The following is a 23140-nucleotide window of genomic DNA, read 5'->3' on the forward strand; positions in this document are numbered from 1 at the left end:
GGAAGAGCTAACAGGCTGGAATCTATCTCTCCCTAAATATAAAATATATTTATAATTATAATAATTATAAATTATAATTTATAATTATAATATTTATAAAATATTAATATTTAAGATAACCTTTATATAAATTATAAAATATAATTTATAGGATTTTCAAATAATTAGATTTATATTAATATGTTTTATATAATTTATGTGTACACTATTTACATAAAAATTCTTAAAATAAGGATATGTTTTCTATATGTAATTCATACAAATATATCTAATATATATCATTTTGTTCCTTTATATATATCAGATATATCTATGTGATTTGCATATAGAAAACCATATCCATACTCTAAGGACTTTTTGAGGTTAATTTTGACTACATAAATGCCTGAGCAGGTGACTCCACTAGAACTGACACCCAAGGAGTGGAAAAGCCCCTCTGTGTAGAGCAGAAATAGAATCAGCAAAGATGGAAGGGGCCAAGAACAATACCCAGAGACCAATGTTAAAGGGATGGGCAGGAGACTGGAAAAGGGTGGTAGGGACAGGCCCAATTACCACTTCACTGAGGAACAGATGTGAATGTAGGAATGAAAGATACACAGTGTTTTCCAAGAGCTTGTGTGTGAAAGAAAGAGGCAGATATTCAGTATCTAGAAGAGGGATATAGCTACATCTTTATCTATACCTATATATCTACATCCATCCATCTATATTTTTTAATGGTAGAAATTTCAGTAAGTTTATGGGCTGTTGGGGAAGAGTCAGTAGAGTGAGAGTCAATGAAAATATTAGAGAGAGAAGAAATAGCTGGTGTGGATGTAAAGAGCTTTGGGGAAGGAGTTAACCTTGAGCAAACTGGAGGGATGACAGATACAGATAAATTTTTAAGTATGAGGAAGGGAAACTAAGGGTTTGCTTCACTTTGCTCAAGAAAATAGATGGTAGGGATACTCTATGAGGAAGGAAAAGGTGGGTATTTGGGTTAATGGTTTGAGGAGACTGCTGAAGGAAACTTTGAATTCTCCTTTTCTTTCACCTTGTTAGCAGAAGCGCTGGCATACAAATTGAGGATTTAATCCAATGTAAATTTCTCATTAGTAAAAGTAATTGATCCTCCAGCCTTCCTAAAGAAGTTCTGTAAACTGTGACATATTTATGGCATTCCAGACTCAACCATACAGGACATTCAGAATTCCCTTTATTAATTTTTAACTACGGATACTATGGAGGACCAAACTGTCCCACCCATCATCCCAAGTTCAATAACCTCCCTTCCATGAAGACTTTTCAGATATCCCCAGCAGGACATCTGAATAATCCTATCACTTACCTGAACATGGTAAATACACATTTATGAAGAAGCACAATGAACTTTGGAAGCTGTTAGGTTTCTAACTTGTTTCATTACACTGTTCTATTTGTGAGCCATACTGATCACTTATTCTTCAATAGAATCATAGGAATATAAAACAAGAATGTTCTTTATGTATTTTATGCAAGGTTAATGTGAATGGGAAATGGAGTCTAAAAATCCAGGTTGGTCAAATACGAAAGGCAGGGATTTCTTTTTGGCATGGACAATCTGAAACTAGACTTTTTTTCTACATACAATCGAAGCAAGAAACTGACCAGTTTGAGGCTTTGCTTACTTCCATTTTGCCATCAAGAAACAGATGATTGCTAGTATAAATTCCCATACCTTATCAAGTCAAATAGATGAGTTCACTGAAGTAGAATATTTGCCACTGTCCTTAAAACCTGTTCAGACCAGACCCTCTGTTTCTATTCTCCCCACAAGGGAGACTACAGGCCTGACAATGATCATGCTTCTGGAATGAGACAGAGGAGAACTTCTAGCCAGTAGGGTCCCTGATTTATAATTAACTTAGCCTTAGGGCACCTGCAGAAGCCACTCAAAGTGAATAACCCCTCAGGCTGGAGGAAAATGAGGAAGAATGGAAATGTGCTATTCCTATTCTGGGGACTGTTGAGTCCTCTTTTGTAGCTCTGGGATGAATCTGTGGTTAGAGGTTTCCTGGGAAGGCCAGAGCCATGGAAAATCTAACTTCCAAAAAAAAAAAAAAAAACCAACAAAACAAAAAACCAGTGACTATAAGAAAACCAAATCCCTCATTTCCAAAGCCCCTGTATTAGTAAAACAAAATAAAAACAAAACTAAGTGCAGAGCAGGCAGAAAGAAAAAAGAAAGGTCTTTTAGATTGCATGGGGACTTATTTTCAATGGACAGTGTCTGCCTTTTTTTCTAGCCGTAGATTCCCTAGCCCCATCCAACCACTAGCTACCAAACCAGAGTCATTTGGGAATACATTCTCCATTTTGCTCTGCATATGTACAACTCTCATTTCCCCAAGTAGATCAAGCACCTGGATCACAAAATCTCTGTCTGATTCACTTTTTTGTTCTCATTCTCCTATCCCAATGCTTACCCATAGCAGTTTTCAGTGAGGAGGGAAACTTTTAAGAAATTGTCAAGATTTGGATACTCTGAGTTTCACATGTTAAAGTACAGCTTGGGTCTTGGAAAACCAGCAATTTTAATTAGGTTATAATAATTACGATATGCTTAAACAGCAGTCACAGTGAAAGGAGCCAAGAACATTAGAAAGGGTGTATCTCTAAAATTATTGATATACATAAAATGTAGGGAGTGTCTGGTCTGGGACAGCAGTATCATTTAATGTATTATCTCACTTTTATGAGTCATTAAAGAAAAACGATACATAAAAAAATCACAAAACATTCATTTCTCCAAATGCATCATTAGATTGTTAGGGTTTTGATAGTCACACTTGGACACTTTTATTCTTCACTGAAAACATCAGTTTTCAAATGTCAATATTCCAGGAGGCTTAAATTCATTGGCACTTTTCACTTTCAACAATATTTTTTTGTAAGGTTCAAGGAGTTCTAGAAAAGAATTCCACTGACAACCACTAGCCCCTTAGGAATGGATAGATTTCCATTCCAGAGGTCTGATTATTCAAGTACCAAACAACATAGGAAAAGGGGAAAGCTCTAAGTAAGAAAGGAGGACTGAAAAAAGGACTAGCTAGAAAGCATGACAAAAGACTAGTGGACTTTTAATGATGAAAAGAAAAAAAAGAAAACTATGTAAGAGCAGAAAGTATATAGTAAAAATGTAAGGGCTCTGGAATCATATATGTTGGTATTTCAATGCCAATTCCGGTACTTCTCAGCTGTGTGATGTTGGATACTTTATTTTTAAGCACCAATTTCCCATCAGTAAATGGGAAATACTTGTCTTATGACATTGTAATGATCATTAAATTATTTAATTTATCTGGAGATATTAGGGTTTTGCTATTAGTTTGAATTTACCGAATATTTATAATTATTACAAAACAGTGTGATAGGATTTATCGGAAATTGTCAGTAGATACTTGTTTTATACATAGCAATAATACTTAAAATTTTATGCAAAAGGAAAAAAAAAAACCATGAGACCCACCTCTTCCTGTAAAGAACTTACTAGTCTTATAAAAAGGAAATACAGATACATGCCTGATACAATTTGTTTTCAAGTCTCACTGATTATATTCAAAATTTGGCTCTGCTAATTACTTGTGGGTGACCTTGAACAAGGTACATTTTCTCTCTGATCCTGACATTCCTCATCTGTCAAGTGAGCATTGCAATCAAAATACCTGTATCTTGTAGTGCTGTTATATGGTATTAAATAAGACAATGTATGAAAAGCATTTAGGACTCAATGTGAAGCATCATTGTCATATATTATGGTTATTTTGTCATTCAAATCATCAAAGACTCAATAACTTGGGTTTCTTGATTTTTTTAAAAAAAGATTTATTTATTTTAGAGAGAGAAAGCAAGAGTGGGGGGAAGGGCAGAAGGAGGGGGATAGAGGCAGACATCTCACTGAGGATGGAGCCTGATGCAGGGGTTGATCCCACAACCCTGAAAGCATGACCTGAGTCAAAATTAAGAGAGAGAGTCAATTATCATATGGTTTCACTTATTTGTGGAGCATAACAAATATCATGGAGGACAAGGAGTGTTAAAGAGGAGAAGGGAGTTGGGGTAAATTGGAAGGGGAGGTGAATCATGAGAGACTATGGACTCTGAAAAACAATCTGAGGGGTTTGAAGTGGCGGGGGGGTGGGAGGTAGGGGTACCAGGTAGTGGGTATTATAGAGGGCACGGATTGCATGGAGCACTGGGTGTAGTGCAAAAATAATGAATACTGTTTTTTCTGAAAATAAATAAATTAAAAAAAAAGAATAATTATAATAATAACAACAACAACAACAAAAGAGTTGGTCAGTCAACCAACTGAGCCACCTAGGTACCCTGGGTTTCTTGATTTTTAAAAAGAAAATAAAACCTTTCTGTTTATAAACTTCCTAGTAAAAAATATGCAATACTCTGATGGAAAAAGATATATAATTTTACTGAATTTGTAAAAGATGTCACAAATAAGTAGTAGAAAGGCATACCATTTTCATGGATGAGAAGACTTAATAATATAGTGATGGCAGTGCCTCTTTAATTAATCTAAAATTCAGTGCAATTCCAAAGTCTCAACAAAGTTTTTCACTGAGATTAATAAGGTGATCCTTAAATTCATAGAAGAGAATAAGTGGTTAAAAAAAGCCAAAGCAATTCAAGAAAAAATATAAGAGGACTTGCTCATCCATATTTTCCATACAGCTGGCATAATTAAAACAGTATGGAATAGACACACAGATAGAAAATCAGACCAAAGGAATAGGATGGAGAGCCTAGAAATAATCCACATGTAATAGGGGAGTTTATATTTATTAGAGGTGGCATAACAAATCTGAGGGAAAAATATGAAATAAATAGTATTTGGAAGAAAAATGAGAGAATATATTTATCATATTAAGGCTAAGAAAGAATTTGCTAAATAATATAAATAAGCACAAAACATTAAGGAAAAGATTGACCAAATTAAAACTAATGTATTTTTAAATAATAAGAAGCAACAAATGTAAAAAGACCAAAGACTAGGAAAAGATTTTTGTAATCCTACAAGATTAGATAAGTACATATAAAGAATTAAACAGATCAATAAGAAAAATTCAAACAACTCAATAGAAAACAGGCAAAGGATATCAACTTTATATCTGATTATAAGATATAAAGATTATAAACTGAAAACCTGAATGCCTAATGAACATGAGATACAAAACCACACGAATTATCAGGAAGATATAAAAGAAAATTAAATACCATTTCACATTCATCACTTTGGCCAACTAAGTCTGATAACATCAGGCTAGCAGAAGTGTAAATGAAGGCAGCCCTTTGGAAAACAATTTGGAATTTTTGGTTAGTGGTGAAGAGATGTGCACCCCATGACTCAGCAATTCCTACTCTAGAGAAACTGTCCTACATGCCTGCCCCAAGATGCACACATGAGGATGTTCCTTGCAATAGCAAAAGCTGAAAATAATCTGTTTCTCAATAGGGGAATGGATAAGTTGTGATTTATTCATACAATGCAATACTTTACAGCAGCAGTTGACAATGGATTAACTTACAAAAGGGCACATAAGTATTTATATCATATAAAAACAGAACAACACTATAATGAAAACATATATAGTATTTATACATACATATGTTATAAAAGTACTCAAAGAATGGTAATTTTGAGAGATGACATGGGGCTTTAACTCCATTAACATTTTCTTTAAAGGGAGGGAAGCAGGGAAGGACGGAGGGGATCAATCATATAAAGAAATATGACAAAATGTTAGTGTATAAAGAGTGTATAACATCAGAGTGGTGGTTACACAGGTCTCTTTCAGGTCTTTTCGTATTTCTGTATATATGTTTTCATAATTAAAAATTTAAGAATTCCCACCATCACCACACACACAAATAAAATAAAACAAAATCCCATCCACTCAATGGGTCCACTGATTAAATCCACTTTAAGATTTCTTTGTCTTCTCCTTGCCCCTGAGGGTCAACACAAGGACCTTTCCCTGAGTCCATGTACTGTTACTCAGCCACCTTCTTCAGCTTCCTTGATTTCTCTACTCTTCAATGTTCAAGGAGTTTAATGTTCACCTTTTTAAAAATTTCGTCAATTAGGCTTAGGGCAGCAGTTGAATCTCACTACCTCACTCCATTTTCTGAACATTACCCTCTTTTCAGTCTCCAATATGAAATGCATTTTCAATGGATAGAATAGGATTATATTCATACCATTCTGCCTGTAGGTTTCAGTGCTGACATTTAAGAGAAGAAAGAAAAATATATACAGGAAACAACATACCTGGATATGAAAACAGAGGTAGACAGATGGCATCTGTATAATCCCAGCAATTTGCTTTAGCACATGTAAACCTACCTTTAAGATAAGTTAATTCAGCAGCACTGCTGATGCTCAGTAAGTCAGCTCCTTGATTATGACACGAAACATAAGCTTCCTTCCAAGAAAGAGCTGCCTGAGTGTTATATTGGTAGCAACTTCCAATCTGCTCATTCTTTTCCCAATTATCTTCACAGCCGTTTTCTGTTGATAGAAAGATATGTTAGTGATCATAAAGTAAGGATATAATGTTTTATATTACTAGCAATGTTTACTAATACTGACACTCAATTTCCATACTCTTAGGATACACTAAAATTGAAGCTCATTGTTTGACTAGGCCATATTTTGATTCTTTGGTTACACAAAGAAATTGAAGTCATGAGAACTAAATGACTTTGGCTGATTAAAGCTTCCACTTTCTTATCCTCTACTCTACCTTTATTCCCTATCAATTACCATGCCATATTTTAGCCCATGCCTGCCCTCTGCTGAAATGTAGGAGTCTTCAAATGTATTCACATTGTCAACTCCTAAGCTGATGGAAAACAAGCTTACTTGGAAAAAAACAAAACAAAACAAAACAAAACAAAACAAAAAACAAGCTTACTTGAAGATGGTGGCAGACTGCAGAGGGGTTTGCCTACAGCCTGCAGTGAAACTACTGTGTGTATGTGTGTGCATGTGTGTGTGTGTGTGTGTGCAGACATGCTGCTTAAACACCCAACAGTGATTGCCTTATTTGAAAAACTCAGCCCAAATTTCTCTTAATGTTTTAAGAGATGATTTAATATATAACACATAATTAATATTATATGATCAATATTGCAGATTAGTCTATGTTGACATATGTGTGCATATATATGTATATGGGCATACATGTTTATTGCATAAGGTGCATATTATTTTCTTTGACAAATATATAAAAAGCATGTATAATTTCAAAGACCCTTCAAATTATTTCTTAGATGAGATACATAGGTCTTGACACAACTGATTCAAAAATATACTTAGAGACTCCTGTGGAAGAGGAAATGCAATTTACACTGTAGCAAGTGTGTCCCAGGTTCCACTCAGGGACTTTTCCAAAGGGCCTACCATAACCAGTCACACATCACATGTTAGACTCATGGCCTTTCAAGCTGGAAGGGACCGCTGAGATCCTCTTGTCTAATGCTTTCATTTCACAGATGGAAACAAAGATCTAGAGGAGTTTGTGGCAAAGCTCTCATCAGAGCACTGGTCTCTAAATCTGGTCTTGTTGATCTCCTGAATGTCATACACTGCTTCTTCAGCCACTTTTGAATGGCCTAAATAGCAACACAGGTGGATGTGACTTTGGTGAAAACAAAATACATAGATTTGCTAGTATATTGCCTAAAGTTTCCTTATTACCACTGGGGTCTTATGCCTGTAAATCCAGAAGCTTCCAGTGGGATAGCAGTATGTTTGCTATAAAATATAATGTATATGGTTTAGCAATCCTTGGCTTTGAGAAACTCAGTCTTGCTTTTTCCCTAAAAATAACTGAGAGGTCTATGAATACTGCCATTCTTACCCCTACCACTCCCAAAGGAAGCTAAAGACACTGAGACCAATGACGTCAAGGAAGCAAGGTAGAGTGGAATGAGTACACCATGGAATGAGGGTCAGGAATCCTGGAATCTCCATCAAACTCCATACTAATGTGGTCTGACCCTGACAAGCCATGTCATCAATTTGCATCTGCTTCCCCTCACCTGAGCAATGAGGGTTTGCAACTGGATAACCTCCAAGCTCTATTTCACATCTAAAATTTTGGATCCAGACTATAGTGAGGTTTAAATGAAATCAGTGCCTTGTTGACCAAACTCTGCCTGATACTAATTGTAGCTAAAGCAAATACTGGCTTTTATCTTTTGGTGGGTTCTGGGTATTGAAAAGCCTGTGCCTCTACCTAGAACAGTAATTCTCAAAGTGTGGTCCCCAGACCAGCATCATCAGCATCACCTGGGAACTCAATGAACTACAAATTCTTGGGGGCTCACTCCAAATCTACTAAATTATAATTTCTGGAGGTGGGCCCCCAGAAATCTCTGTTCTAACAGACTTTCTAAGTGATTCTGCTACAGAACCATTGGCTCAGGATAATGAAAATATGTCTCAGTTATACACCAGATCATGATGCAACTGCTACTTTGGTCTCTTTTTCTAAAGAACAGTGAAATCTTTATCACACATGAGTAGTTTGCTTCTAGTAAGAAGCAATTATAAAAAATGCTCTGCCCAACATAAAGAAATGGCAGGAGAACAGTGTCACCAATTTTGAGAAGACCAGGGATATAGGTCTCTTTGGTCCCTCTTCACTTCAAGCCATAAATATACTCAAGTCTCTACCACTCTAACAGTTTTTTTTCAACCCATCTAGCCCCCAAACCACCATCTTCACTCTCTTTCTATTCCATAAAACTTAAGAGGCTTTCTCTCCTTCTGTTGACACTTCTAGTCTACTATAGTCTGGCTTGTATGACCACTGGTCTTTAGAAACCGCTTTAGCAAATGTCAGCAGCAATTTCTTAACTGCTCATGCCTTTTCCACTTCTTCTTCCTGAGGCATCTGTGCTACAGAACACTCCCTCCTCCTCTGTCTTCCATGGCACCATCCTGTCTTGGTTCTTTCTTCAGCCTACTTCTGAAAGCAAGTTCATAGCTACACATTATTTCCTTCTCTCTCCTCAAATACATATCTTCTCTAGGATAATATTTGTTGCAGTCATTTTTGAGTTATCTTGGACTCTTCCTTCTCCCTTTTGCCTCACATAAATGGTTATCTATTTTCTTTCTATATATAAAAGTCTGCTAGCCCATACATACCTGGTTGTAAGCAGATGCCCCACCTTTGATCATATTCATAATCTAAGGTGGTTGCACACCATGACCCACCATACTTTTCATCAAAAATGCACTCATGATGCCAGGTCCCATTAACTAAGAATGGAAATTCACAAGGTCTTCCATAGGAGTTCCCATTTCTGGTATAGATCTCTGTGGTGTGGGGAGGAAGTAGAGGAAGGAAAATTAAAAACTGGACAATCACCTTTAGTTAACTGATTCCTAAATTTTCTGTGAAAGAAAGATTACTGTTTTCACATAAGAGAATACAGTATCTAAGCGGGCTGCATAGTGTGAAAATTCAGAGCATAGATGCAGCATTCAGTTCTGAACTAAAATGCTGGCTCAACTGTGTGGCTGTGGACAAGCTCTCAGACTTTTATTAGCCTCAGTTTCTATATTTGAAAGTTAGGAATCATAGTATCTAGCTCATAGGTTTGTTGAAGAGAATTCAATGAGATAATCCATGGAAAGCTTCAGTTATAGTGGTTGTGATGAAGAGCTAAATGGTCTCGGCTTGATCCAGCACGGATAAACTGATGACCATGGGTGGTAGAAGGCAGGGGTGTCCTGCCTGAGAATAAATTTACATTCTCTTTTCTTTTCTTTAGTAAGAGTGGGGCCAGAAAAATACCTTGGAATCACTGAAGGTGGGTGTGGACTTTGGAACAAACTGTAGTTAGACAGATTGACACATAGCCCCATTGTTCACAGATTGTTGATAGGATTGAAGTTGTGTGTTTCAAGGAAGTGGGAGAAAGAACAGCTGGATCTCTGAGAAGGTTCTTGGAGAGGAGCAGGACATGGTAATTCAGGTTATAAAAGAACCAGCTTTAGCTGGGCAGTCAAGGGACTAGCTGGTGGCCAGCAAGGTAGCAGAACTAGTTTTTCATTTTAAAAATTTCCCTGGTACGTGGAGAGGAGCTGAAAAATTATTCCAACCTCAAGCATGCCTAGAAATACTAAAGGAAGTGCTCAATACTTTTTCGGGTAACAGTTCTCTTGGAAAGGTGTTTTTATAGAACAGCTAACTCTGTAATTATTTTGGTTACCTTTATCCATATCCTTAATTTGTTTAAAACCAAGGTCATTATCAGGTCAAATAATGGCTATTAGGTAAAGAAAGCATAATGATCGGATCCTATCTCTACTTATCAGGCTATCAGGGTCCATTAAAATGTCTCACAGATTTGCTTAAAAGTGTGCTTAAGATGGTATTTAATTCCACATTCTTTATCATTCTCAAATGTTTATTTAACTGAAATATGATACTTAAAAGTTTCAAATATATTAAGCAGCAGCAGAGCAAAAAGTAAGAATAATCTAGGTGCTTTTATTTGCAAACTATCTTTTAAGGAATATTGGTTTTGTTTTCCTCTGACATAAATGGTTTTAGACAGAATATTTCTGTTAAAGAGTAATTTGATCTTGTATTTTATAGGGAACCTGCTTATTACCTATATTTCATTTTTTTAAAGATTTTATTTATTTGTCAGAGAGAGAGAGAGAGAGAGAGAGCAAGCACAGGCAGGAGGAGCAGCAGGCAGAGGGAGAAGCAAACTCTCTGCTAAGCAAGAGCCCAACGCAGGATTCAGTTCCATGACCCGGGGATCATGACCTGAGTCAAAGCAGCTGCTTAATCAACTGAGCTACCCATGTGTCCCCCTATGTTTCATTTTTAATGATAACTAAGCTCCCAAAAGCTCATGACCACTTCTCTTCCCATATCATAGCATTTAAAAGGAGTCCCTGAGCCCAGCAACCATTACTTGAGGAACCAGCAGTTTCTTCCTAAAAATCCCGTTTCTGTTATACCAAGCGTTTTCACATACATTTCTTTCACTTCCTCTTTACCATAAACCTGTAAGATTAATAGGGCAAGTATTACACTTTTTTTGTGAAATCCCCATTTTTACAGTGAAGTTAAGTAAGACATTCAGTAAACTGTAAGTGACAGGAATGAGAACTGGCTCTCTTGTTAGAGTACTTGACATGTTAAGGACAGCGTGTGACTTTAATGGCTGCCTTCTCAGGTTTCAAGTTATGTTTCATAGCTCAAAGCTGAGCTTCAATTAAAAAGCTCTCCTAGTCACAACATGCTTTGAAGAATGATAAGCATATAACTGCCACCACATCAGTAGCAGCTAAATTATGCTAACTATTTAGGAAGAGTTTTATTCTCACACATTCTTCACTGTTATTGGACCTCTTAAAGCCATGTGTTTCTCTAGGGTGACAGGCTTTTCCTGTCTTCTTCCATCTTCTGTGTGAATTTATGATGATAGCACTCTTAAAACAATAGCATATTCTGCAGTAGGTACAAATTTGTGAGTTGAATCACTTATATAGAAAACTAACATTAATTTTTCCATTGAGGCAAAGTGGCTTCAGTGGTTCAAGAGGTGGGCAGGCTCCTAAGAGTTGTTCAAAATGTAGATAATTCAGTCAATTTCCTCTGGACTTGCCAAATATTCATACTTGAAGAGTATGAGTGAGCTCAAGATATCTTAATGATTGATATAAGCACGTATCTGGATGCTAGTCAGAAGCAATCCCTTTGCAACATTTATACAACTGAAGTTTTCTCTGTGATGAATATGGCTCACACAGGGTGGGGGTTGGAGAGAAAGGCAACCCAACACAATGACAAATAATTTTTCTTATATTAGAAATAAAAAATATAGAGCAAAAATCAAGGGAGAGATTTAAAAAGCTGTATTTGGGGAGTTCAATCACGACTTTGATCGGTAGCTTTGCTCTAACAAGCTGGATAACCTTGGACTTCACTCTACTGGGACTCAGGTTATCTTATCTTTCTTATCTCTACACAGCTAGACAAAAGGTGGGGCAGGAACCAATACCAGGAGTCTGACACAAAGGGTCCCAGATAAAGTCCTTGAAACAGCAGTCTGTAGGGGCACCTGGGTGGTTCAGTGGGTTAAGTCTCTACCTTCAGCTCAGGTCATGATCCCAGGGTCTTCGGATCAAGCCCTGAATCGGGCTCTCTGCTTGGAGAGAAGCCTGCTTCTCCCTCTCTCTCTCTGCCTGCCTCTCTGCCTGCTTGTGATCTCTCTCTCTCTGTCAATTAAATACATAAAATCTTTAAAAAAGAACAAGACAGTAGTCTCTAATCTAAGAAGAGGAAGGGACTATGTAAATTTAAAAGAGTAAAACTGCCAGGACTTAATATGTTTTTTAATTTAAATAATGAGAGAGGAAAGCAGGACACTCTCAGGTGACTTGTAGATTCCTGACATTCACCACTTAGATGGTACTAATCAATCACCTGGAAAGAAATGGAGAAAAGGAGGCAGGTTTGACACTAGCTTTTGTGCAAATTAAAACGTGAGTATGTGGTGATGAATCAGAGCTGTGAGCCTTTTCTCAGAAATCTCTAAATTTCTTATTTGAAAATTCAGTTTTCCAAATATTTGGTAAGGTCAGGAAACACTTTCTGCCTGTGGGATCTTGCTGTGGCATTGCTGTTTTTCTCTTTGGGGTGGTACCCTAGGTAGAGTCTTAGACTTTTTTGTGCTACTGATCATTTTGGCAGTTGTGTGAAATGAGAAGATCCCCTTGTTGGGAGAATATTACAAATGCATAAAATAAAAGCAGGATTAGAAAGAAAACCAGTTAGGCTGAAATTTGGGGGACTGAAGGAATTTACAATTACAACCACATCCCTCAAAAGAATTTGGAGCAGGAGACAGAAAGAGCCCTGCCAAGAAAATTATCCTTTCTGATCTTTCAACAAATACAATGAAACAAGTCAAATCCAGTTCAAAAGGCATTTTCCTTTCATTCCATGTTCTCTCTTAGCTGCCAAGTTAGAGAAAAACTTTCAAAGGGCAAAATTTAAACTTGCCATTAAGTGGTATCCAGAAAGCAATTGCTTCTTTTTTTTCTTTCTAGGTTTTATTTAAATTCATTAGTTAACATATAGTGTATCATTAGTTTCAGAGGTAGAATTCAGTTTCATCGCTAGTATTTAATACTCAGTGCTCATTAAAGCCCTCATTTAAGAGGGCAAATGGCCTCTTTAATGCCCATCTCCCCACCCATCTCCCCTCCAGCAACCCTCAGTTTTTTCCCTATAGTTAAGAATCTCTTACAGTTTGCCTCCTACTCTGTTTTTATCTTATTTTTCCTTCCCCTATGTTCATCTGTTTTCTTTCTTAAATTCCACATATGAGGGAAATCATATGGTCATCTTTTTTGACTGACTTACTTTGCTTAGCATAATACATTCTAGTTCTATCCATATCATTGCAAATGACATTCTTTTGATTTTGATGGCTGAGTAGTATTTCATCGTATATATAGGAAGAAGCTGACTAGCATAAACAGACTTGTTCAACTACTCAAGAACTGAGGATTAAAGAAAAGGAAATCCCCATCTCTAATTCTCTAATCTAATATTTTCCCGTAAGATTAGAACCTGACATCTCAGAAATGGATGCATCTTCAGTAGGAAATAGAAATAGTTACTGTATGAGAGAAATTTGTGCAGATAACTGGAATTCTAAGGGGCCAAATTTAGCTTAAATGAGCTTTGAGAGAAAAGAAAAATCTCTGTAAGCTAAGTAAATTTACAAAGAAGAGCAAAGATGAGATAATAGTTAAGACTTAGAAAAGCTGATTAAGTATATATTTATATATCAACATTACATGTAATGTTAGAGCAACATGATAAAAAAGATTTGCTTGGGTGATAATTAATTACATTTAGAGGTTTAAAAAAATAAACCTACTTATTTTTTTATTTTTTTAAGTTGGCTCCCTGCTTATCATGGAGCTCAATTCATGGAGCCCAACACAGGGCTTGAACTCATCATCCTGAGATCAAAACCTGAGATGAGATCGAGTTAGACATTTAACCAACTGAACCACCCAGGAGCCCCAATTGACTTATTCTTTTTAAACTTGGAAATTTGTTATAATCTAGTTTCTAGACCCAGCAAAAAGCTCATGATCAGCTTCCTCATAGGCAATATTCATATATAGTTGACCCTCAAATAACATGGGTTTAAACTGCAAAAGTCCATTTATATGTGGATTTTTTTTCTATAAATACAGTACAGTACTGAAAATGTATTTTCTATTCTTTTTTTTTTTTAAGATTTTATTTATTTATTTGACAAAGAGAAATCACAAGTAGATGGAGAAGCAGGCAGAGAGAGAGGAGGAAGCAGGCTCCCTGCTGAGCAGAGAGCCCGATGCGGGACTTGATCCCAGAACCCTGGGATCATGACCTGAGTTGAAGGCAGCAGCTTAACCCACTGAGCCACCCAGGTGCCTGTATTTTCTATTATTTATTTATTTATTTGAGACAGAGAAAGAGAAGGCACACCCACTCGTATTTGAGTGGCGGGGGAGGGGCTGAGGGAAAGAGACAGGGAATCTTAAGCCAACATCCACGCTCAATGCACAGCCAGACCGAGGCCTCGATCTCACCACCAAGAGATCCTGACCTGAGCTGAAACCAAGAGTCAGACCCAGGCATCCCTCCTTATGATTTTCTTAACAGCATTTTCTTTCCTCTAGCTTATCTTATTTTAATACTTCAGTATGTAATACATATAGCATACAAAATACACGTTAACCAACTATTTACATTGTTCCTAAGTCTTCAGTTAACACTAGGCTGTTAGTAGTTAAGTTCTGGGTGAGTCAAATTTTTAACTGTATGGGGGGGGGCAGTAACCCTAAACTTCAGATTATTTAAGGGTCAGGTGGACTTATTTTTGAAAGCAATTGAGAAAAAAGCCCACTCTTAAAATCATAAATACAAACATCAAAGTGTGACAGCCATGCCAAAAATAAAAATAAACTCACATGAGGTCTTTAAGTTTTTCCATTACATAAAAATCTGTAGACAAGGAGAAATACAATTTCCTTTCTTTTTTCCTTTTTTTCTTCTTTTTATACTTTGAATAGGTTTGACTTTATTCGGTAATTTGAATTTCATCCTGCGTGAAGGAGTTCTTGTTACTCTAACATCTTCTTTGCTCTGGAGTTCAGAACGTAATCACAGGAAATACATATGCTCATGTATCATAGAGATTCCAAATCCCAGATTTACTACAGAGTGACTGTGTAACCTCTGACAAGGCACCCAACCCCTCTAGCCTTACCTGTAGAAGGGGAAAAGTAGCACCAATCTCACATAGGCAGCTCAATGATAATGCACAGTGCCTGGTATTGAATGCTAGCTCACTGCCCTTACCAATGCATGACTTTATTTGTGATCAGTTGTGCATGTTCAATGTCATGTTTACCAAATACAACGGCAAATGAATCAAAGTTCCTCTCCAATACTCACCATGATAAGGCTGGTCACAGAGGTTTTCCTCTGTGCCTCCTTTCTTCCACACATCAGATGAATTTGTACTTGCTATAGCATGTCCATTCTTCAGAGCCAATCTGTACTGGGCAGCTCCATACAGAGAGTGGTGCTCACATTTCCACCACAGTAAGGCCCTGGAGTCGCAGCTGAACATTCTCAAGGAATCTGTGGGTTTGGTAATATCTAGCCCAAGGCACTTCTGGGATTGCAAATGAAAGAGTCGATGCTGGGACACCCACTTCCATAACATGTCCCTACTTCCATCACAGTCTGTTGCTACTATCCAGTCATTCAGTGGCTTGATGCACTTGCCCATGTTTTCATTGACGATGGTGAATGGATCATTACCTGAGTCAAGACAGACAGTCAAAGAAGACATTTCAGAATTCTTGACAGTGTGGTTAGCCTTGGCCCCCTGCTTGCTGAGGAGAGTCTCAGCACCACTGGACTATTCCCACCCTCCAACCTCTATAAACCGCAATGCCCTATACAAAGTCAGAGGACACTGGTATGGGTTAAGAGCATGAGCTAGTCTGCCAGGTTCATAGTCTGTCTCTGCTACATATTTACCATGTGATCAGGGCAAGGTATTTAACCACTATGCCTGTTTCCTCCTTTGTAAAATAGGACTTCATATGGGATATTAAGTTAAAATGAGCTCATACCTGTAAAGCACTTAGAAGAGTATGTATATTTGTTATTGTTATTCCTGAAATGTCCCCCCCCCTTTATTTAATGAGATGAAGAAGCTCCTTAGTTTTCTTCTTCCTTAGACAGGTGGTCAATGAAAAATATCCTGAACTTATTCAGGACCATAGTTCTGTCTTGCTTATGCTGGCTACTATGGTAGGGCAAATTATTACATGGCATTAATGTGGCTCAGAGGAGATGGGGGGGACTTCTGAGGGCACCGAAGTAGAATAGTGGGGTAAAGGGATGAGAGGAAATGAAGGTCTGGATACTAAGGATAGAAGAGAACTCTGGTCTCCACCATAGCACCTTCAGGAACATGATGGGAAGCCCGTGGGGAGGGGCTAGTGGGGGAGGCTGTTGACTCTGTGGATCACCTAGGGAGGTTGAACCTGAGCTCCAGAAATGACCTGAATACAGAATTCACCACCCAGTAGGTTTGGACAGTAGGAAACTCAGAAGCAATGAGTGTAAGCTGAAAGCTAAAGGAGGACCTCCCTGAATATTTTCCTGGCAATTTCTCATGAATTAGAGAGAACTCAGTGATGACAGAAACTGAAGTTCTGCTAACTTGGTGGAATGGGGCTGCGGAAAATATTTATTTTGATTTTATAAAAATGAAGTAATGCATTGTTATTGCACACCTGAGTTTGTGGAACAAGATTCACATCTGCAACAACAAATTACAATTGAATAATTTGGCCAGTGCTTTTACAAAGAAGCGTTTTTTTGAAGTCATAGCACAAAAGTCCATGTTGATGAGACAAAAACTGAAATATCTTAAACAAATTTAAACAATCATTGCCAATAAACCAAAGGGTTCAGCAAAAAGCCCTGTAAAACTTTAGTTCCCAGAAGGCACTTTCATTTTGACGCCAGCATCCAATCGCTGATTTTACTGATGAAAGATACCTTTTCTAATAATAATTCACAGGCTTTTAGAGTTAAAAATTCTCATGCTAAGGACTTGAGGGGAAATTTCATTATGTAAATAATAACTATAAAATTAAGTCAAGTTTCAGCTTGAACTTTAAAGAGAATTCTTTTGTTGTTTTAAATAGCAGCAGCTGCAGCAGCAACAAGAGAAATAATAGGAACCACCACAAAATCCTGTAAAACATTAAGTTACTTTTGCTCTCCTATCTGTATTTTTAAATATTACATGGAACTGCAGCTAGGTGTCCTTATCATAGCAGCTTCCATCCCTCACTCTTCCTTCCTCGACATCTCTCTGCCATTCTCCACTTTATGGACACCATTTGGGAGGACAGGTAATAAGAAAAGGAAAACATACTATCTTAGAGTATCACTCACAGTTTCTCCAATGCCCTCCCACATATTCAATATCCACTCAGACCCATGACGGTCTTTCAAACTATTCTCTCTTTCCCAAACTATCCTCTCTCACTTCTCCAAAAATATCTTGCATTCCAAAGTATCAGTAATTACTGAAGAAAAAAAGAAGTCTGCTGCTGCAGGAGAAGAGGCATCCACCACCCTTCCTGGGACCTTCCCCTCCCTTGCCATGTGGTTTCATTGCTCTCTTTTCTGGGCACTTTGTTCTGTGCCCTTTGAACAGGTGAACTGGGTTAGCAGCAACTTTGCTACCTTCGCAGTTCAGAGTCCTAGACTTCTCAAGTTGCCACTGCAGAATCCAATAGATTAGCCATAGATGTTAGTATAGTGGAATAAGCAGTGAAATAAGGAGTTAGATGTCCTAGATTGAAGACCTACCTCAGCTACCAGTTAGCTGGGGACCTTAGGGAATTCACTTAATCTCTCCACGGTCTTTGTATCTCCAAATATAAGATGAAAGCAGAGAAATAGAAGATATCTATGCCACTTCCAGTACTCACATCCTGTGCTTCCACAAGATAACAGTTCTCCTAGCCTTGCAGGTTTTCCCAGTCTTTGCAAGTTCATTGTATATTGTTCTTGAACAGATGTTCATAATTTATTATGCCATGCTAATGCTAGAAGCATTTTAGGTCATTTGAATCCCATTAGTATCAAGCATGTGCACTTAGGTAACAGTGATGCTTTGTAAATACTTTTTATAGAAGAGAAAAAAAATTCACCCTTTCCCATTTACTATATGCTTTACTTCTAGGATACCCATAGACGTAATAAGCTTGTAGAAACTCTGAAAGACTACAGGAGAGATGTGGAGTAGCATGGAGAAGCTATGTTAAAGAGGAGTTGCCAAACTTACCTAATTGCAACATCTATGGTCACAAATACTTGCCTTATTCTAAATCTGTCTTTTAACCAAATTAAAATCAATATGTATTATCAATATGTATAATCAATGTTTGACATCTATAGTGGTCACTTAGCACAGACATTAATTATTGATATGATTTAAGGAAACTTGCCATTAGCCTTCATACATAATGTATGTCTAAGCATTCATACATAATATGTAAGGTAGGGAGAGGCTTGTTTTCTCCTGATTTTCCCCCTCTCTTTCCATACTCTTAGCAGAAGCTATTCAGTCTGCCTCAGTCCTGTGACCCTAATGGGATGGTAGATTGAAGAGTGGGAAGGACTGAAAATAATTCCTTTTTAAAGAGAACTTATTAAATAAGGGTATATAATAATTAATATAATAATTAATTTATAATATAATTATATTATAAATATAATTAATAATTCCTTATATTATTAATATAATTATGTTAATTATAATTAATAATTCCTTTTAAAGAGGATTTATTAAATAAGGGTATATAAAATATTTCAGAAATGTATTACACTTTGAAAAGGTAATTACACAGCAACTTATAAACAGATTCCTTATTGATAACCTTATGTTGCATCTTGTTCATCTTATCTTATATTGGTCCTAAATGGAATTTTAATGTTTATCTCCACATACAATATTTGGGCAAATCTAAAAGGCAGAGGTTGATGAGAAGAAGCCTCATCATCCCTAGTAGCAATTTTTATATGCTTCATTTTATATAAACATTCTAGTGGTGTCTGAAAGGAAATAACCAAGTAACATTATCATATACTGAAAATGAATTTTTAGTATGCCGCATCCGTCAAAAGAAAACCATCTCCTATTGTCTAATCATTAGGTAACTTCTGTCTTTCCTAAACCAAAGAGCTTTGCACATTCCAAAGAGAACCTGGACATCAACATTTTATAATCACAGACAAATGGAGAGGGAGACAGAGGCAGAAAGATGAAGACTGCAGTATTTTTAGTTTCAGGGGTACTTCTACAGCTCACAATGTTAAGCATTTCGTGGAGTCACCACATATGCAGAGTGTACAGGTGGAGTAGGAAAGAATCAGAATCTGGGTTTGCCAGGTCGAAAACAGATCCTGAAGTGACCTTGGGTTTATGACAAACTACTAGAAGAGATAGAAAGCTTTGGGGTTCAGATTGGGTGGTGTGGGCTGGTGAGAACCTAGGAGTGCCAGAAGGATTGTTTTACTTCAAGCTGTTAGCTCTCCAAGGAGGCAAAAAAGTAAACTAAGAAATTGGCATTTCCCCAAGGACACAGAGGAATTCCTACAGCACCTGAGCAACCCAGACCATCTGCACAAACCTAGCTGCATACATGTGACAGAGACCAGCATCGTGAAGCTGACACACAGCCAAACAAGTACTGAAAGGGCTGGAGTTTCAAACTTCCAGTACTTCCCCTGATGGGACCGCAGGTCTGTCTGAGGGTGTGTGTAAGCTGGCCAGAGCAGTTGCTACGGGTGAGGAAGGATGCAGGAAATCAAATACCTACGAGGACCTAGTGCAGGGAGAATGGAGTTAAGCTGGTGCTCTTTGCTTTTGGTTGATGAGAAAGGGCAGGGATTGCAGAGATTGCAAAAATTAAGGAAATCTTGAATTCCATGGGGGGAGACAAAACAGTCAGACTAAAGCGTAAACAGATGGAAACCAAGGCTTCAGTGACAGAAAGGTTGGTGTGTTTTGACTGTCGTTAGTTAGGGCAATGTAATTTTTCGCCCTGGATTGTGGGGCAAGTGGAATAGAACTCTCCCAGCCAGTAAAAACTCCCTGTTGGGAGTTTCCAACAGGGAGGGTAAAAGAAGAACGGAGAAGGGTGAGCAACCCAGACCATCTGCACACTAAAAGATCCTTGATGTAGATAGGGTGATGTCACTCACACTCAGGGAAGCTTTTCCCCAACACTCTCTGAAAGAAGTCTAAATCTGGCAGTAACTTAGTTTAGCTGCCACAAGAAAATAAGAGCCACAGGGGGGAACCTACAGTTTTCAAAAAATTGCCTTGCAATTTTACTTCCTCAAACGGGCAAGGTAACAGAAGTGGTAGGTGGTGAAGGCTCACTGACTGTCCCCCTGTGCAGCGCAACTAAGAAAGTCCTCGGGGACCCCTTTGCTGAGGCGAAAAGAAAGTAAAAGCAAACTCCGGTTGCTGCCAGGGGCCACGGTGAGGCTGGCACTACCCAGAGCATCAGCGAAGGGAGGGAGTCTATTCCTGATCCTGCTTCCGCAGTTAGAGGCAGGAAAGTGGTCCTCGGGCAAGCGACCCCGCGCTCCAGCGGGTGGCCCTAGGCCTCGAGGGACTGTTCTGGAGCCGATAAGCTTAGAAGAAAGGATCGCTGCTTAAGGCTTTCGGGGAGGGCATCGTAACAGAATGATGATCACGGTCACTTTGGGAGACATAGCTCACGCGGACTTCTTTCTTGACGTGCACCTTTGGCAACCGTGCAGCGAGGTCGGGCGATCGTTAATCACCCTTGGCGCTGTGATTAGACAGTTCCTCTAGACACTGAGTGGCCAAGGTGGCCAAGAGGCGAAGGAAGGGCGACACGGGCTAACTGGAGTTTGAGGGGTGCTGAGGAGCCTTTTACTCCCGGGAAGTGAGACTTTAGTGGCGAGAGGATCGGGAAGGGACAGGGGACCGGGAAGGGACAGGGGACCGGCGCAGAAGGCCGCGCGCCTTCTCTAAGGCGGCCTCTTCTTCCTCAGCTAGAAGAAGGCCCTGCCCCTCCACGACCCACCCCGCCGTCCGCCCGGAGTCCAAGGGCCACGGAGTGCCTTCTCCCCAGACCTCCCCTTCGGCTGGGTCACTTGTTGGGCTCCAGACCCCCGAGGCAAGCAGAGGTGACGAGACCCGGAGCCCAGCCGGACCCGAACTCAGGAAAGCCTGCAGACTCCACAACGTCGATTGCCGCAGCCGCCGGCGGGCTGGCGCGCCCGCGGTTACCTGTACGACCAGAGGGCTCCGCCAGACCGAAGCTCCTGAGGAGCAGCACGAGGAGCTCCGCCGCGCGGCGAAGGGTCGTCCAGCGCCTCCTCATCCTGAGCCCGCCCGAGCTGTCCAACATGGTCTTCAGGCGCACGCGGCACCCTCCCCTCCCGGTGCGTCCAGCCTGCGCTTTTGCCGCCAGCCTCCCCGGGGGGTCCTGCCCCGCCCCCTCCGCCCTTGGCCAATCAGGCGCGGCGGGGCGGGGCAAGGGCGTGGAATTAGTGGCGGGAAGACAGCCCGCTGAGAGGCTCACCTTCTGGAGGACCGACCCGCGGAGAGGCGGGAATTGCGCGCGGGGCGAGAGGGCGGGGGTCGCGCAGACTACCGGGCTTGGGGGTCCTGGCTCCCGCCTTTTCGTCAGTAAAGTTGAGGAGACGCAGCACTTGCTGGGACTTGACAGCACCGTGCTGGTGGGTTGGGTCTGTTGAGGACCTTGTTCTCTGTGTAGTTCACTTCCGTGTGGGAGGACTTCATTGCCCCGCAGGGCTGGAAAGGCGACCACATCCTCTCGGTCCCCAAAGCGGAAGTCTGCACCCGTAGGGTTGCTCCCGCGGTCAAGCTAAAGAATCCAGGTGTCCTTGGTTGCGTCCCGTGAGTTCCGAGAACGCCAACAAAGGCGCAGTAATGGCACGCTGCAGTTCCGCCGCAATTGTTAAAGAATTACAAGCAAGAGCTGTTTGAGTGACCCTACCATCAACGCTTCCAACGATTTAGGCCTTATAACCATCTGATCTTCGCACGTAAGCTCTTTTCTTAATAATTAAATGAGAACCACCACCACCACCATCATCATCATCTGTAGAAATGTACAAGTCTGCACCCCAAACCAGCAATGTGAGAGTAATACTTATCCTCTCCCTGTGGGATCTGCAGTCATTACCAATAGGCTGACCTAAGTTGCCTGGGTGTGAATGCCTTCTAATTTCAAACCTCATAAAAGCACACGGTGTGTGTCCAGAATCACCTTCGTTGCTGTCCCCCAAGAGTGAATTCTTCCACAAGCTGAGGAGCATCTAGGTTACCTTTCCTGATTCCAACCACCAAGGCTTCGCTGATGGCTCCCAAATCTGCCTTGGTCGGTTCTCTCCCTCCCTACCTGGACCTTTTAGTTCCGTAGGTATATTAAGCACTTGCCATTATAGGGATGGGCATCTCCCAGGATAAGATAAAAATACAACATCCCTGCCTGCTCAAGTTTACTGAGTACTGGGGTAGACTGAGGCACACACAGTTTAACTCAGGGCAGAATGAATGGGGAGACTGGACAAAGCTTCAAGGAAGACAACACCTAAACTGGGCCTTGGGCAGTGGGTAGAAATTTGATCATGCACAGCTGCTTAGAGAAAAATAATGACAGAACGGCAGGAAATACAAAGCAGTATCTGAAGAGGTCAGTCCAGTATGGCCACCCTGCAGGGTGCATGTGTGCACGTGTGTGTGCGTGTGTTGAAGGTAGTTGTGGTGGAGTCTTTAGTGAAAATGACAACAGAGAGGTGAATTGTGACTATTTTGTGAAGTGCATTGAATATGATGTGAAAGACATTGGTTTGATTCTCTAGAACTGGCTGGTGGAAAGTTCTGAGTAAAACAATCTGCTAATGCTCTGATCCCCTTTGCATTTGTGACTGCTTGCCTTTCTGATCCTGCCCAG

General features: G+C 39.6%; 1 protein-coding gene across 3 annotated transcripts in view; it reads right to left on the reverse strand.

Annotated features, from left to right (window-relative positions):
• LOC132013773 (CD302 antigen) overlaps positions 1-21619 on the reverse strand; it is a 133118-nt gene extending 111499 nt beyond the window's left edge. For all 3 annotated transcript variants that reach the window (XM_059394037.1, XM_059394035.1, XM_059394034.1), the window contains exons 1-4: positions 21448-21619; positions 15537-15908; positions 9197-9367; positions 6383-6547 (exon numbers count right to left, since the gene is read on the reverse strand). In XM_059394037.1, coding sequence (XP_059250020.1) covers positions 6383-6547; positions 9197-9367; positions 15537-15908; positions 21448-21568 — 829 coding nt within the window. In that variant the 5' untranslated portion in view covers positions 21569-21619. The remainder of the gene's footprint in view (positions 1-6382; positions 6548-9196; positions 9368-15536; positions 15909-21447) is intronic.
• Between the last annotated feature and the right edge of the window lie 1521 nt (positions 21620-23140).

This window comes from Mustela nigripes, chromosome 3 (genome assembly GCF_022355385.1).
Source record: "Mustela nigripes isolate SB6536 chromosome 3, MUSNIG.SB6536, whole genome shotgun sequence".
Taxonomy (NCBI): Eukaryota; Metazoa; Chordata; class Mammalia; order Carnivora; family Mustelidae; genus Mustela; species Mustela nigripes.